The 17,830-nt window shown below is 34.7% G+C and overlaps 2 protein-coding genes across 4 annotated transcripts in view; both read left to right on the plus strand.

Annotated features, from left to right (window-relative positions):
• Positions 1-4,963: 4,963 nt before the first annotated feature.
• Positions 4,964-12,938, plus strand: LOC134795275 (serine/threonine-protein kinase SBK1). Of its 3 annotated transcripts, none has more exons than XM_063767067.1 (9): positions 4,964-5,315; positions 7,204-7,300; positions 8,445-8,706; positions 9,846-10,128; positions 10,428-10,535; positions 11,052-11,245; positions 11,425-11,609; positions 11,721-11,959; positions 12,358-12,938. In XM_063767067.1, exons 2-9 carry the CDS (start codon positions 7,232-7,234, stop codon positions 12,362-12,364), a joined length of 1,347 nt encoding a protein of 448 aa, XP_063623137.1. In that variant the 5' UTR covers positions 4,964-5,315; positions 7,204-7,231; the 3' UTR covers positions 12,365-12,938. The 3 variants fall into 3 exon arrangements, with proteins under 3 accessions (XP_063623137.1, XP_063623136.1, XP_063623140.1); XM_063767066.1 differs by having other exon boundaries at positions 11,721-12,032; positions 12,358-12,934; XM_063767070.1 differs by lacking the exons at positions 4,964-5,315; positions 8,445-8,706 and having other exon boundaries at positions 7,221-7,300; positions 11,721-12,032; positions 12,358-12,931.
• Positions 12,939-15,550: 2,612 nt separating this feature from the next.
• Positions 15,551-17,830, plus strand: part of LOC134795328 (protein ELYS) — a 36,779-nt gene continuing 34,499 nt past the window's right edge. Inside the window, exons 1-2 of the mRNA XM_063767150.1 lie at positions 15,551-15,866; positions 16,229-16,358. Of these exons, the coding sequence (XP_063623220.1) occupies positions 15,773-15,866; positions 16,229-16,358 (224 nt within the window). The 5' untranslated portion in view covers positions 15,551-15,772. The remainder of the gene's footprint in view (positions 15,867-16,228; positions 16,359-17,830) is intronic.

Raw genomic sequence — 17,830 nt, forward strand, 5'->3', positions numbered from 1 at the left:
AGCTATTAGTCATCACTTTTGTTTTTGTGGCATTCATCTGTAGTCCTATTTTCTGACCTTCTGTGTTTAGGGTTTGCAGCATATTATGACAAAGTACAAAATGGGTATGAAAATTCAATTCATTGACTGTTCAATGTATGCATTCTTACTGCAAAGTTTGTGCAAAGTTAGCTTGGTCTAAGAACTGTAGTTAGTCTTTATTTAATTCATGTGATTGTGTTACGAAGATTAGTGAGTTTTTATTTAAGTTACATGCCTATTATTCTAATAAGTTGTTGCCAAGCTGTAAGCTTGTAATGTGTATGAAATAAATATAATAAAATACAATTTTTAAGAGCCAACGGGAGTGGTCATTTCTCCATACAAACGTACTCCTCGTTTTCCTCCGTGGTTTTTGAAGCTAGAGCAATATTAGCAATAATTTTTTCAACACAGATTAATATTGTCAATATCTGTGTCGGACCGTTTTGCTTTTTTTGATATTTTTGTTTTTTAAGGCGCTAGAGCCCTTCAAAAATGGCCAAAATGGCCTAATTGACTATGCCGCAATGAGAGGCGTGGCATTCAAAACTGATATCAATTAACCAAAAAAGCAAAACGGTCTGACACAGATAATTTCATAATCATATAGATTTCCAAATTTGGTTACGATTGGTTAAGTTTTGGAGGAGGAAACAGAGGAGTATGAAACCTCGATTTTTGAGATTTTTACGCAGGATTTTTCGCCTTGTCCTTATCGCACTACTTTTAGGTGCCGCTTCCGTTAGAGAGACGGGTATATTTACCTAAAATATTTAAAACTCAGCTCCTGTTTCGTCTTAAGGTTAATTGTAACACAACGGAACTAATTAGGACTTACACATTTTTATAAATGAACTAAGAGCCTAACTATGTACAATTATTTTGCAATTAGCCCATGTGGAGTACTCCCATTGGTCCCCGACCCACATAAACACCACCATACATGAGGCGGTGGGTGACAGATGGAAATGATGCATATAAATGCACCTATTCCCATCCTAGCGGAGATAAATGGGAATGCACTGCCCATGTAGGTACTTGAAGCGTGGTAACCCAGCGGTAAGGTGTGCCAATTTCAAAAGTGATGCTATGATATTTGAAGTCTGTGAATTTGTTAAAAATCATTATTTATAAACTGAAATAGATGTCATAATTTATTCTGCTATTACCACCTAAGCACTTTTGTACACATCTGAATTTATATGCGCCTCAAAATATTATTTAACTATACAAATAAATGAAATAATACAGTTGTTGGTTCCCACAATCACTTTAAATGTAGTCAAATTTGAATGTAAAGTTATGTACTTATTACCTGTTTTTACCTAAGTACGTAATATTATTATAAGTTTATGTGATCCATGAATACTTATCTAAGACAAAAAATTATGGGAACTATACGATATGATACGATATGGTCTATACTACACGATATGGTCAGTGTTCAAGACAAAACATATATACTATAGGGCAATAGGGCAAGAGGACCATCAAGGCAGCATCGACTAAAAATAAAAGTTATCCTTGTCAGGCACGAATATAACCTTAAAAATAAGAAAATACTGAGACATTTCATAAGATTCACTTACCGAAATTTCATCAGGAACTCTTCAAGCACGTATTAATGTAAAACAAAAGTCCACATTAAATTTAATTGTACATAAAACACCAAAATATAATTTGTCAACATTGTCTGACAGTGACACAACGAAATCATAACAAACAGGCATTGTCAAGCGAAATGGTAGAATTGGTAGATTATAGCAACCCTGCAAAATAGTAGCAAAGCGTTCTAAATACTTAAGTACTAACAAACTTAGTTTTAGAACATAAATATAAAAATTATACTGTAAACTACTTTAAACTACACTACAACTACACTTTAAAGGACAGCTTAAGGCAATACAAAAAGTATTTAAGCAAGTATTTAGTGCAAATTGTCGAGCATAAACTACTATGTAGAAGGTATATTTTCTTCTGGCAATCTTCTTGAACACTAGGGACGAGCCAAAGAATCGTGTTGTTATAAGTTATAACCGTTATAAGGATGTTAAATAACGGTTATCAATATGTTTAGTGTTATTTCTTGTCACTAAAAAACATCCAATAACAGCGATAAACTGGCAATACCTCTGCATTAAATGATACACCGATAATAAATAAATATAAGTGATAAAAATGTTTCAGGTCGTGTGTAATTTTTGAAATATACTATACATACTAATATTATAAAGGCGAAAGTGTGTTTGTCTGGGCCAAGTTTTATAAAGTTACAAGTTACAGGTTACAAGAGTACAGGCTACAGGCACCTGTAATGCACTGTGAACGGCTACAGGTGTTTTATAAATACACACAGAACACAGATAATTACAGTTGTAAAGAACCACGGTCAATCTCGATTACATGTGACATCTAGAGGTGTGAAGGACATCACTATTTAAAAATAAACGTCTGTCATAGATACCCTGTGCTCTACTTAATGCTGTGTTATTGTTTGCTGTGAAATTTTAATTATTGGAAAAATGGCCAGAAATGAAGGAAAAATCGAGTGGTGTTCGATGCCAAGGATATACTTTTCGGGCCGTTTTCAGATTCAGATTAAGTTAGATTTAATGAAATATTTGGGTCAAACAGATCACTGTGTTATGTCTTTCCTGTAGACATACACAAGAGTTAAGGGCTATAAAGGTTAATTTTCTTATTTAACCCTTATCCACGTGAAAAGGTCGTCCTTTTATTTAAATAACTATGATAAAATCATTACGTACATGCCCACTAGCTGTTAACTATTGCCCACAGGAGAGAAAACTAGTGTGTTATCGCGAACAGTACATTTTTCTCTCCTGTGGGCAAAAGTTAACAGCTTGTGGGCATGTAAGCAATGATTTTATCATAGTTCTCTAAATAAAAGGAGGACCTTTTCACGTGGATAAGTGTTAAATAAGAAAATTAACCTTTATAGCCCTTAACTCTTGTGTATGTCTACAGGAAAGATATAACACAGTGATCTGTTTGACCCATTTACCTAATAAGAAAATAACTACTGTTTCACATTACATTAAAATGTATCGTTTCGGTAGCGGCTCAAAGAAAATTATGAATAGTACACTTTACCATAATGTAAATGCACTATACCTACTTCAATAAAGAGACGAATGCTAATAAATCAACGACAAATATCGGCACCAATCCTTTTCCGTTTCCTAGTAGATAAAATAAAACGAATCATCACTAAAATCAATATCAAACATATTGTCACTTTATTTCCTATTTACTATATATTTCAGATAGGTACATTAACAAAAACCATACAAAAACTGATAAGGTCAGTGCTTGGAAAAGTATGCATGCCCTGGCACAATCGTTGGCGTTGGTGCCTAACAATAAAGAGTAAAGTTTAAAATTTCTCAGAAAACGAATAATTTTAATTAAAAGTAAGAATTACGAGCGAAAGAGCGAATCACTGAGACACTACAAGTAGCTGCTGTTGTGCTGTTACAGGACTCAAGACATATGTCAGATTTTGTTACAAGTGTACCAATTTACACTTGTAATTTATAATATTTTTATAAAACACTTGTTCGATTATGAGTTTAAAACTATTAAACTCCCATATTTTCGTCTATGGTTGAGTTATAGGCACTTGTACCTGTAACTTGTAAAATTGTAACACGGTACTTTTATAAAACGCAAATTGTAAAAAACGGAGCAAGTGTTGCCAGTAAAGGCCTGTAAACTTGTAACTTGTAACTTTATAAAACTGGGCCCTGGTTTGTCTGTCTGTCTGTTACCTCTTCACGCTTAAGCCGCTGAATCGATTTAGTTGAAATACTTGAAATTTGTTATAGAGATAGTTTGAGTCCCGAGGAAGGATAAGGATAGTTTTTATGTCGGAAATCATCCCTGAAGAGAGTGCAAAGGGGGGTGGAATTGAAACAGTTAATGAATTGCCTAATAATTTAAGTAAGCAATGCACGAATTAAACTATTGCTATTAGCATTATCCAGGCGCTATACCTACTGCTGTCACTAATTCCACGCAGACGAAGTCGCGGGCAAAAGCTAGTAATATTATAAAAGGAAGTCTGTCTAACCGTCTGTTACCTCTTCACGCTTAAACCGCTGAACCGATTTAGATGAAATTTGGTATAGAGATTGTTTGAGTCCCGAGGAAGGAAAAAGGATAGTTGTTATCCCAGAAATCATCCCTTAAAGCGGTGGAATTTTGTATGAGGACTTGACAACAACTGCACAACAAACTTTGTCAATAAGAACTGTCCCGCCCGCGCGGTTTAGCACCGGCGCTGGTACACGATTTAGTTGAAATTTGGTATAAAGATAGTTTGAGTCCCAGGGAAGGACAAAGGGTAGTTTTCATTCAAGAAATCACCCTTTAAGGGGGTGAAAAGTGGGGTTGAAGTTTATATGGGGAATTAACAAAACGCAGATTGAATAAAATATACAGTGTAAAATGGATAAAAACAATTTAAACCTATAAATTAAAAAGAAATTAAGTATACTTTTTTTATACCACGTTAGTGCCAAAACAAGCATAAGGCCCTCCTTGATGGTAGGCAGTCACCCTTGCCTATGGACGCCTGTAACTCCAGGGGTGTTTAAATAAGGGACTGCTGACCCTTTGAAAACCTGTACCTACAGTCTTTTTTTGATGAAAGCCATACTGTATCTGTATCCCCTCAAGAAAACCTCGAGATTAGGAATACATGAACGGAAAGTCTTCATTTCTGATTTCTAAATATATTGACCCGATTTTGACACAATTTCACTAGCAAATATAGTTCGAGGCGACAGTGATTCTTTTAATCTCTAAAGGAGTACTTTTCCATGCCAGTAAATTGATTGCAACTGCTAGGTGTCAATATCCGTCTAGATTCATAGCACCTAAATAAAAGCTGACCAAGGGAGCTTAGATGATCATTATCATGCAACAAATTTCACTTATCAGGTCGTTGATCGTAACATTTCCGTTACAAATTGATTTTTGCATGTGTAGCACGAAAATAGCGTCCCGGGCGTCGCTGCGTACGCGCCGACAGTCGGGACACCAGCGCTGGACGCCTAACCCGTTCCCCCGTTCCGCCCTAGCACAAAAATACATCCGACATTGCGTGAACTCTTATCACATCACCAATCCTTTTGGAATACAGTGCAGTGAAATAAATGTTTGAACTGTGATGAAATTAATCGGAATGTGATTATGATGTGTATTTGTTTGGACAAAGTCCAAGTGTATTTGTGAACCGTATAAGTGCAAGGTCTGCCCTTAATTGTCTGGTAATTTCCATACATATTTTTTGATAATTCTTAACAGAAATCGCCATATAGTTAATATATAAATACATTATTAATCTTGTATAATCTTGAGTGGTATACGAAATAAAATGTATAGATTTTAGTTACTTCAAACAACTAGTTTTGATTCAAAGGGCTCTTTACAATAAGTACATAATATTACATACGTCAGAGATTCTAATACCTATAAGTACGTCTATTATTTGCTGAAGTGCGTCTAATAGTAGGTATCTTACTGGGTGAAATTAGTATCCAATAATAAGACTCTTAAACTAAAGGAAATAAGTTCAAAATATAACACAATAGTTTTATTAATTTGTCGGTAGGTACTTACAATTTTATTGTTTTATTTAGTCAATCACTATTTAACAATATTTCGTTTATTAAAAGCCGTAACACGAAAATATTGCAAATCACATCGGTTTAATTAACCTATTGATTGAGCCAACATAACATTAATTTTGTCTACTTAATAATTTGGTAATATTAAATATGTCAATAAGTGCCTAAAACTTTGACATAAGTATGATAACTTGACAATAACTGCAATTTTCTATCTATAAAAGTTGTGGTTTTGAAAGTCAGTCAAAAAGTTGTTTTATTACCGATGCTGTACTTTGCTGGTTCGACGAACCGATTACAACTCATACACCATAATCGGTTCAGTATTAGTTTTAACGGCGACACAAATATACCCACTCCGTACATAGTATGTACACTATGTACGGAGTGTAAAGTCAGAAGGAATGATTATAGGTTTCTATGTAGGTATGTACTACATACCTACATAGAAACTATAATCATTCCTTCTGACTTCTGACTTTCAGTAACGTAGTAAAATTAATAAAATTACGTATTTTTCGAAGATTAGACTAATTTAGAAAATTAACTTGAATAAAATAGTGGTTTAATTTACTCAGAATAAGTCATTATATTCTTGAGGAATCTTAAAAAAGGGTTTAAAACTATAAAGCAATGATTTTAAGAGTTCTTTTTTGAATTCATTCAAAGAGCTTTATTAGACCAGACGGATTATAACTACAGCACAGCTACTGTGGCCTATTTTATAAAGCTACAAGTTACAATTTACAAGCGGAAGTTTATTTCTAACCCTATGTGTTAGAACGAGACTTCCGCTTGTAAATTGTAACTTGTAGCTTTATAAAATAGGCCACTGGCAATTCAGAAACATTTGAAAAATACATTAAATTATAACTGTCAACTGGAGCAAGTTAACCTTTTGATTTCAAGTATCAAACAAAAACAATATACGAGTATCAACAGCATCGGTATTCTACCACATGATTACGAATATGAAACAATGCGGAACAAAATAAATGCATAATATTACATTTGTAGTAAAACAAGCAAGAGTCTTACTCATAACATAACACATTCTGCTGTAGTATTTGCGAAAATACAGCTGCGTCGCTTTCGTTTGCAGTATTAAAGAAAGAGATGCAACAGGGCATGGCATATTACAAATATAACAATTGACAAATCCTTGAACATTTTGCTGTATACCAACTATGAGTAAATATATGCTGACGTCAAAAGTGACGTCAGGACATCTGTCTGGATCAGAAGTCTGGACATCAAGAGTTGGCTCTCATCCAAAACACTCATTCGCTGATTTCTCTGAAATAATGACTATTGTAAAGTTACACTTGTGTGGTTTCCGCGGTCTTATAATAGACAATTTAGAAAAAAAATTACTAAACGCACCTAGTAATAATTTTGACACAGAATAATAAATATTATTATATAATTTATGAAACAATCTTATCAATTTCGATGCTAATTAATCTATTGATCTATTTCTAAACAAAAGTTATGTGTAAGGTACCTAAGCTATATGTTTTTGTTACAGCGTAAACAGAATGTGCTTTTAACTAGTCATGAATAACGGCACAAGACGAGCCTTAACAGGCTCTATCCATAAAATTAGAGAATTCGAGTTGGAAAAAGTAAGCCTTTCTATTTTTATTTTATATATTTATTTATATGGGCCTAGAGTGTCCCACTGCTGGGCAAATGCCTCCCTCCTCCCTTTCCACGTATCCCGGTCTTGAGCCGTCTCCCACCAGTTCCTGTCAAAGGCGTCGAGGTCATCTCGCCAACGCCTTCGAGGTTTGCCGCGACCCCGGGTTCGATGTGGGACCCAATTGATTGCTGTTTTAGCCCACAAGTCATCCGGCATACGGCAAACGTGTCCCGCCCAGTCCCACTTCAGCTTGGCGGCTGTTTCAGCCACATCAACTATTTGGGTTTTGGAGCGTAGTATAGTGTTTCTGATGCGATCGGTCAACTTCACGCCGTACGCTCCATGGCGCGTTGACAAACCTTGAGGGTGGATTTCTGAACTTTAAGTCAAGGACCAAGTCTGTGCTCCGTAGGTCAGGATGGGAAGAATGCACATGTCCATGAGTTTTTGTTTTAGAGAAATAGGGAAATCTCCCTTCATTTGCTCTTTCATAGACCAATAGCTTTTCCAGGCACTTCCGGTTCGTCTTGCGACCTCCTTGTCCTGTCCTGCCTGGAAAGAGACTAATTGACCTAGGTAAATGTATTCTTGGACATATGACATTTCTTCTCCATCCACTATCACTTTTCTTTTTGGGCTATTAGTCATGAGCTTGGTCTTTGACATGTTCATCATTAATCTTACCTCAAGGCTTGCCCTGCTTAGGTCTTGTATCATGGCGCCGAGCTCCATGGCTGAAGACGAAAACAAGACTATGTCGTCGGCGAAGCCTTTCTATTATTAAAGCTTATTTCATTCTTGAATCAGCCTGCTTCATAAACATCGTAAATCTAAGAGAAACGTACTTAACTGTTCTATTAAATTTAGCAACTGCAATAAGTCTCTTAACTGACTATCCGTGGACCTTAGTTCTTTACAATAAAGTCTACAAATTTCCAAAATAACAAAATAGACGATGGCATATTTGTGTAAATGTGACGCTTCTACCTATTAGCATTAATCATAGTTTTAGATATGAGGAATGTGGTTTCATAACAAAAATAAATTCTCTAATTTTCAGGCCACGGCTAACATCCTGTGCATTCATTAGTCAAACTAAAGTATTCATATTTTTTACTTATCCACAGGTGTGTCTGGTTGAAGAATTTGACGTACTGCAAATAGTTGGCGAAGGATGGTTTGGCAAAATACTTCTCGTGGAGCACCGAGCTTCCGATACAGAAATTGTACTGAAAGCCTTGCCAAAACCTTATGTGTCCATACGAGACTTCTACAGAGAGTTCCATTATGGGTTGCACCTCAGTGCACATAAAAACATAGTAACTACATTTGATGTTGCTTTTGAGACTGCCGGGTTTTACGTATTCTGTCAGGAATATGCTCCTTTGGGTAAGATATTGTAAATTTAATAATTAGTTATACTAGTAACTAGGGAGGCGCCCCGGCTTCGCACGGGTTAACAAATACACACACACTTAAACCTACACACACACACTTATACACTTAAACCTTCCTCAAAAATCACTCTATTGATAGATGGAAACCGCATGAAAATCCGTTCAGTAGTTTTTGAGTTTATCGCGAACATACAAACAGACAGACGCGGCGGGGGACTTTATTTTATAAGGTGTAGTGATTATATACTTTTGGATTTAATATTTTCTCACACATCTAAAATGCATTTAATGTTATAATTCCAACCATTCAATCCAATAATCCATTTAATGTTATGTGATGTAATGTTTGTTGTTTTATTTTAATGTTATAATTCTCTTTCAAATATTTAAAATTCTACAAATATACACTCGTTACAGACAATACTCGTTATGGACAGCTAAATAGATATTTTTGGTATGATTAATGTAAAATATTGTCATTTAGTAAAAGCATGATAAAGACTAATTGAGCTGAATTCGCTCTTTACTAATGCGTCTTCATTTGGAAAACCGCCAAACTAAAGCTGAATGAATATTAAAACTGACTCATTTCTAATGCCGGTCATTATAAATCAACGCACCAAAACTATCTTCTTAAAAATGCTGAGATTCGAATTCTTGATAAATATATTATTGAGTATGTATGAAACATATATGTTGTAGTATATTTATTAAATATATTCCAGATTTTTTAATGGTATATTTTATAGATAGTTGTTTGCGATAATTCTAATCTAATTGAGTACGTATGAAACATATATGTTGTAGTATATTTATTAAATATATTCCAGATTTTTTATTGGTATATTTAATAGATAGTTGTTTGCGATAATTCTAATCTAATTATTGGTATATTTTATAGATAGTTGTTTGCGATAATTCTAATCTAATGAATATCTTCTTAGTTTTCTCCTTGCACCATTTTTACATATATCTTTGTTTATCCCACTGGTTGAGAATGCCATTAGGCATTAAGTTCGCCATTGCAACATTATTATTGCTTAATTTTTGCAATAAAGTGAAATAAAAATAAAAATAACGACGTTAGGAGCGTAACGTTACAAGTAATATTTACCTTTTTTTTAATTTTAGGTGACCTCACATCGAACATGCTTGACACAGGAATAGGAGAAAGTCATACAAAACGAGTAGCAAGACAATTATCTTCCGCATTGGAACATCTTCATCAAAGAGATTTGGTGCATAGAGATGTAAAACTTGACAACGTTTTAATATTTAAGTCGGATTTTTCACGAATAAAACTTTGTGATTTTGGAGAGACCAGAAAAGTAAATTCGTCAGTCCGAAGAAGGAACGAATGGCTACCGTATTCTCCTCCAGAAGTATTAAAATTACCCATGGATGCCACATACAAGTAAATATTGATATTAACTTTCAATAAAAAAAACTTCTATCATACATTTGTATTCGCAAAATTTGGATAAATTGTTTCAGTAACAGTGATTTTTAGAGAATTATTAAATAAAATATTTGAGATGTGAAGTTGGAGCACTACGCTCATTGATTTTCTAAAATGAAGTGGATATAATTTCAAGTTTATTAGCAATAGACCGAGGAACATATGTGAAAAATTCCTAGCAACACTATATTTATCGTAAAATTGCTAAGAATTTATGTGCCCGTTACTCACACTGTACGTATTTCTGTTTTTAGAGCGTTAATAACACACGATGTTTGGCAATTCGGAATTGTTATTTTCATCTGCCTCACGGGTTGCTTGCCGTGGCAAAAAGCAGCCTTTGACGACCCACGGTATACAAGGTAAATAGTGACTGCTTAACTGCTTAATAGTGTCAGTGTAGTTAAAATATATCATACATTGTCTCTTAAAAAATATATGTCTTCTAATAGTTTTCCTGTCCATAAATTCAATATTGTTAGCTATATGCTTAAAAGTTTTTGGCAAAAATTTCATTTTTGATACAAGCTTTTTCTTACGACAGACAACTAATACTCATCGAGACAATTCTAAAAACCCCTAACACAATTAGGTTACGTTCTTTCATCACAGAGTTCCTATGGCCACCTCCTGTCTCCATCATCAGATCAGCTCGATGGTACCATAATATTGCATTGTCATCCGATTTATACACGCATGCAAAATTTCAGCTCAATCGGAAACCGGAAAGTGGATCAAATTTAACTTGCAAGATTTGATTACACACAGACAGACAGACAGACAACGGTCAGGTGAAACTAAATAAAAGCTTGTAAAAACTATAAATTACCTGTCTAAAAAAATATTTAGCATTTCATTTAACCGTATTTATGTTTTAGCTTTTACAATTGGTATAATAGTTCAAATCCCTTGAAGAAACAACCAAAGCTCTGGAAAATGGTATCATCAAGAGCCCAAAAAATGTTTAAGAAGTTTGTAGAGCCCAGAGAAGAAAGGAGAGCAATTAATTTCCAAGAACTGTCTAGGTATTATGACGACCGATGGATGGCTAAAGGTTACACGGATAGAGTTGGTATGATCGATTGTTCTTTTAAATTGTTTCATTTATTTAATTGAACACTTGCTTGTGTATTTTTTCACTTAGTATATAATGTATGCCATGTAATATGTATAAAATGCCTTCATACTACTGAAATAAGTACCTATTCAACGGTACCGAACATTGTTTTGAACATTTTGTGTTATTTTCAGCGGGAAGTGACATAGATGAACTCTGTCCGTCAATGTATAGTTTCCACAGCGATGTCAATGAAAAGAATATCCTTTTGAAACATTTCCGAGACAATGGTATTGAGACGACGGTTGACCGTCAAGCCAAAAAACAAAGGATACGCGATTGGATTCAGAATAGTGTTATTGAAGAAGGCGATGAAGATGTATGTAAAATATTATTAAACAGCATTGTGGTCACTTATGTAGTATTTGTCAATAGATACTTATTATTATTTCATATTCTTGTTTTTACTTACAAACATCTATTTTTTAAGGATGAAGAAAACCCCGAGCTGATGTTTGATGAAGAAACTGATGAAGAACTTCAAGATACCTCTCGGGGACATCCAATTGATGAAAGTCACAGAGTCACATTACGTTACGACACTGAAAAACATATAAATCCAAGAACTGGTGAAGTAATTGAAGGAGTTAGACCTCCACCTGAGAAAAACCCTCTTTCTTATGATGTGCAAAATATTGAACCTGTAGCTCCAGCAAATGTCGTTCGAAGGTACGGGGTCAAAGAAGAAGGTTCATCTCATAGCTCCACAAAAGACAGCGCATATGGTTCAATGGAAGGAAAAGTAAATACGAGTTCTGCCACTTATAGAGTAGAAAATAAACATATCACAAGCGTAGAAAAGTCATATAATAATTCACCTAGTAGATCATTAAGCGGTTCATCTATACCAAATCGATCACCAATGACCACCCATGCTCAAAGAATACAAAAAACCGAAGAGGTATATTCGAAAGAAATTGAAAGCGCAAAAGGTAGCTCATCGACACTACATTCCGCGGGAAATTCATCAAGATCTAACAGCTTGCAGATATCACGCAACGGCTCTCTCGATTTTTCATTAGTCCAAACTAATAACGTGCCCCCTCAAAATGATAATGTTATTACAGCTTCTAGGCCAAACAACCCAGTCGTAACACAAAATGGCTTCAGTCCTGGTTCGAGACAGCAACAAACAAAACCTCAGGCTTACGTGTCTATGAAAGAAACAGCATATGATATTGTGCGCAATGAACCTAGCTCTGCGACGGACAACAACACGAATTTAACTCAAGCATTAGTACCCGATAGTCCCTATACTTCAATGATGAACATTGTTCAGGGTCAAATTAAAATAAGTCCACATGGTAGTGAATCTAACCGAAATGTAGTTAATGTTTCAGTTACTAATGTTAATCGCAGTAAAAATAAATAATTGCTCAAAGTGGACTTGTTATGAATTGCATAATATAAATACAGCAAGTGTATTGTTTAACACAGATTTACACGTTAAACTGGTTGATGTACCTTCTAAATTATAAATTGAGGTCTAGTCATTATAATTAAAAATGGTAGTAAGTAGGTAGCTGATTCGTACAATAATCAATGCCGAAAACCTGATTGCAAAAATACTACACAAATAAAATTCACTATGGGCGTTTCACACCCTACGAGCCTACGCTAAGATTACCCCTGTTGGAAATTTCCAGTTTATGGAACCGCAAAGAGGGGCATATTTTTGAATGAATTGAAGAGCCGCAACAGAACACCTCCAAAGAGCCACATGCGGCTCGCAAGCCGCGGTCTGCCGACCCCTGTAGGATAAAAGCTGCTATACTCGTATAGACGGATACTTTTAATATTTTTGTACAATGTATCAGCAGGTTTTATACAACGGTACTTATATTGATGATTAAAGGGTTAATTTATTCTCAAAATGTGATTCAAAAGAAGTAGTTATAGTATTTAAGATATCTTTTAGTTTGAAACAACTGCTAGAAGTAGAACACTTGAGACATTTATAACTTCTGATTGATATATTTATAACTGACATTTTGGCACAACTCTATTCAACATAATACAAAATGAGAGATCTAAAGTTTGTTTAATGCAAAAGTTTCAAGTAATGAGTATTAAGTTGGTACTCTTTAATAGTAGGTAGTGCATTTGTTGAAATTGTATTTTAATCAAAAACTTCTTGTTAATTAAAAGCAACCTACAGATTTTAAAATATATTTTGAAATAAATAGAAAGGTTATCAATATGCTGGCTGTGATTGATATATTTTTCTTGAGTTCTGCGGGCTCAGCACGGTTCCATTTTTATCGACTATCACTATGCGCGTCCCTTTCGCACTTACATACTTGTCAAAACGTGACAGGCATGGTGACAAGGGATAAAAATGCGACCGTGCTAGGCCGCCTGTTGTCATTAAAAAATATAAAGTTATCAGTTTTTTTACGGATTGCAATGACGTGACGTTAGTAATGTATTATCGATGAAGGTATAATTTAAAAAAGCTATATTCTTTGAAAGGACTACATACAAATGACCAGCTTTTTGATGATTTATGAATAGGTAATGCATAAGGAATGTCACTGAATTTTATACAACGTGCAGGTTTTAAATAATACCATTTATTTAATTTACAGCGACAGTTTTATGTAGGTTAAAACAAAGACATTTTATGTTACTTATGTATAAGAGGATATTTATTTAAATTTTGTAAATTTTCGAAATAAAGTAATAATTTACTTTAGCTTATTTTAATTAAAATAACTTGCCTATTCCAAATATATACCTAACTGTCTACTAGCCTACCCCCTACCCCCATCACGTGAAATAGGCTCGAGTCGTCGAATTGCGGAAACCTATCCATGTTACAATATAATACAATAACTATAAATCTACGAAGAATGATGATTTCTGTTATGAAAATTCTCCCGTCCATCCCTGAGGCTGAAATTTATCTTCATACCAAATTTCACCTAAATTAGTTTAGCGATTTTAGCGTGAAGAGGTAACAGGCAGAGGCAGAGTTACTCCCGCCTTTATAGAATATAAATAGAGTCGGTCCATAAAAAGTCTGCAGCGGATTTGATAGCCCACGCAGTGTAAGTGTCATTTATACGTCATAATTTCATAGAAGTTGGACGTTTAAAATAACACTTGCACTGCGAGGGCTACCAAATCCGCTGCAGACTATTCTTGGTCTGACTCTAGAAATAATTTATTCGTAAGCACAAACACAGAGGAAATAACACAAAACAGAAAACCTAGGAAAGAGAAAGTGCTACGAAAGAGACAGATTGAGTTGAGGTGAGAACCTCAGCATGGTGATGGCGACTCCCAACGCTGATCTTCCGATGAGACCATCCGGTGCAATGATCACTAGGTATAGTATACGTAACAAAATCAATAAAAAAGAAAAAAAATACCTATACAATAGTGATCTACAGATAAGGTACCTATATATGGTGATGGTTTATAATATTAAATAAAGATGGGGTGCATTTTTACGAAATAAATTAAAATTAATTTAAGTAAGTAGTTCTATAAAGTACCTAGTTAAGGTTAAAGAAAAAGAAAAAAATCACCTCTTGGAAAGGAAAGTACCCCATTCGGACTTTTCAAGTACCTATTACTTATTGTATACAATTAAGTAACAAATCAAATTAATTATTTTATGTAATATTTTTTTATTTATTTTTCAAGTAGTCACACTACTATAAAGGCGTATCCAGATTAGTAAATTTTTCGCCAATCTGATTCAATTGCCCGATCGAATCAGGAGGTGCGGACGCCAATTTGGCTCGCCGAATTCAACCGCCGATAAAGACCGATATTACCGATGAAAAGAGGTGCAGACGCAAGAATACCAATCTGTGAGGCCAGAATTCTCATTCTGGGGCATTTTTTCAATTTAGAGGGCTCTAATATCACCATAAATCTAAAATTGGAGATTGACGCCCATTTCATTTTGATCAGTCCCGTCGGATACCACTTGATCCTTCGTCACTTACAGGCTAGAAAGAGACATTTGACTCTCGCATATGCTTTTCAAATTTACCATAAAAGCTATTGTTCTGTCAGTGCGAATGAGCTAAAATGTTACATATAATGTGGTTTCGTAATTATTTATAGCAGGATATCAATCGTCAATTTTTATTAAACACACAAAGAACATGCAACGATACTCAATAACGGTCGTTATTTTAAGTTTCATCAACGTTGTAAGGTACATCACTACATATCACCGGCTTTAGCTTTACTTCTGCTGTCAAAATTTGACGTTTGCTTATTGTGATTTGTGATACCGTGATTCCGCGCGCGCAGAGTATCTTAATAAAATTCTAATGGAAAATTACGCACCAACAGATTTTTTATTTATTTGTACTATTTAAGTGTTAATAAAAATCTATAGGGTAACGTTTTCCAAAATAAAATATTCGCCGTTCTAAACTTAAACGGCGAAAGTATAATGCATTATAACCTCAAAGCTGATATTGTTTTCCGTTATAAATTTTAAAATCTCTTAAGTTTAATATGCAGAAGTTACAAGATAGTGTTTTTTCGATCATAAAGACTACAAACCTTTCACCTGCCGTGTTCAGTTATTTGCAGCCATCGGAAAATGCAGGTAAGTTGATGACAGAATCTACCAAATTAGTAGGTAGTGACAACTAAAAAAAAATTAAAAAATGGGTTTCTATGATCCCACGGAGGTCGCAGCTTCCTTTGTAGACACTAAGTTGTTTGCATAATTACTCTATTGGCCAAATAACCGGGATTAATGAGTCATTTAGATTATTCAGCACCTATTTTAAAATTAATTATATTACCCCTAAGGCTTGATTTAAATAACTAACATTTTAAGTAGTTTTGTATCAAGAATTGTTTGTAATATATGTAAAATAATATCAGAAACATTATATTCCCTATAGGACACATAAAAAAAGAAGCAAGATGAAAATCTATCATGTTTTTGACCTGTCTTTTCAGAAAACGTTCCTCTGGGTGGTATCCTTAGTGACACCAAGCATGGCTGGCTGGCCCTGGGCACCAAGTTCTGTGTTGTTGATCTTAGAACCGGGCTGAAGGTAGCCGCTAGGACCTTTGGAGTCCCTTACAGGTGAGAATGGAGTTTACAAAATAAAGCAGGACTACTTTTAAGATACCAACTTCAATGATTAACAGCAGTAGAACTTTAACCTGTTGTCTACCCAGGCCGGAGATCTCTGGCCAATTGTCTGTTGCCCCTGTCTCCTGCTCCCCACACGTGCCGGCCACCTCATATTTGTTACGACCTTTTTTTGCACCCGAGATAATTGTTATTATTATTATTATATAATTATAGGCGAGCAGCTATTTAGCTGATGAGCCTATGTCACACAGTGTCCAGTACTATATAGTTCAAAGTTTTTAAGTCATATCACATCACTAAGTAACGTCAGTCTAACTTAATATTTAAAAGCCACTTGTCCCATCTGTTTTTAAACACATTGACCGAAGGTGCAGTCACAACACTATCCGGTAAACGGTTCCAAGCCGCCACAACATGGTTGGACAAGGAATGATATGCAGCTTTAGTAGTAGTGGGAGTGCGAACAATTCTTAGGCTGTGACCTCGGGTCTCGCGGCTGATAGTTCTCATATTGATTAATTTGTGAATGTCAGGGAGGTTGTAACAGTGGGTAGCAATCTTACAACACTCAATGAGGTCTCCTATCGCTCTCCTGGCTTTGAGTGTGGGCAGTTTTAGTACCTTTAGCCTTTCTTCATAAGGTAGGCGTTTCAGCTTAAAAGGAATCTTGGTGGCTCTTCGCTGCGCACTCTCTAGAAGGTCAATGTCTCTGACAAAATAAGGATTCCATACTTGGAAAGCATATTCAAGCAAGGGGCGGACATATGTTTTGTAAATTTTGATAAAAACTTCAACGGATATGCATTGAAATGAGCGTTTTATATCAGCATAATTGGCAGGTTATAAGCAGCTTTAATTTGATAAATAAACTGCTTTAAAATGGCCAGAGTTCTCCATCTGTAACAAATACGGGGTACAGAATAATTGACGGAGATCTCCAGTGGGGTAGATAGAGGGGTGCTTTTTTTTGACAGCTTGGTAGACGACATGTTAGTTAAGAAAATATATCAGATGAAACTGACTGTGCCATTAACAAATTTGAATTTGCATGTTATTGCTTTGTATCTAATTGTGTAATTACATTCATTGCCTAACCTTCAATTACTAAACAATTTTAATGTACTTACTAACATCTAGCTGTAATGTATTATGGTACTAACAATATTGTATGGAATTTTTATATTCTGAAATAAAGATATTTTATTTTATTTATAAACCTATACTATCCTCATAAGATATAAATGTGCATGGCCCATGGTTAATTGGTAACCTATAAGACTCTTATTTGCACTATTATTATTTTATTGTACATACAATCTAATTATGGTGTTAAAATTCAGTACATAAGTCAGTCCATGACACCCTACGAGAGCATAAATTAATGAATTAAAACCTTACTTATAATAAACCTTCTAATCATTTTAAAATAAAATTAATTGTCATGCAAATTAACAAATCTA

Source organism: Cydia splendana, chromosome 12 (assembly GCF_910591565.1).
Source record: "Cydia splendana chromosome 12, ilCydSple1.2, whole genome shotgun sequence".
In the NCBI taxonomy this organism is placed as follows: domain Eukaryota; kingdom Metazoa; phylum Arthropoda; class Insecta; order Lepidoptera; family Tortricidae; genus Cydia; species Cydia splendana.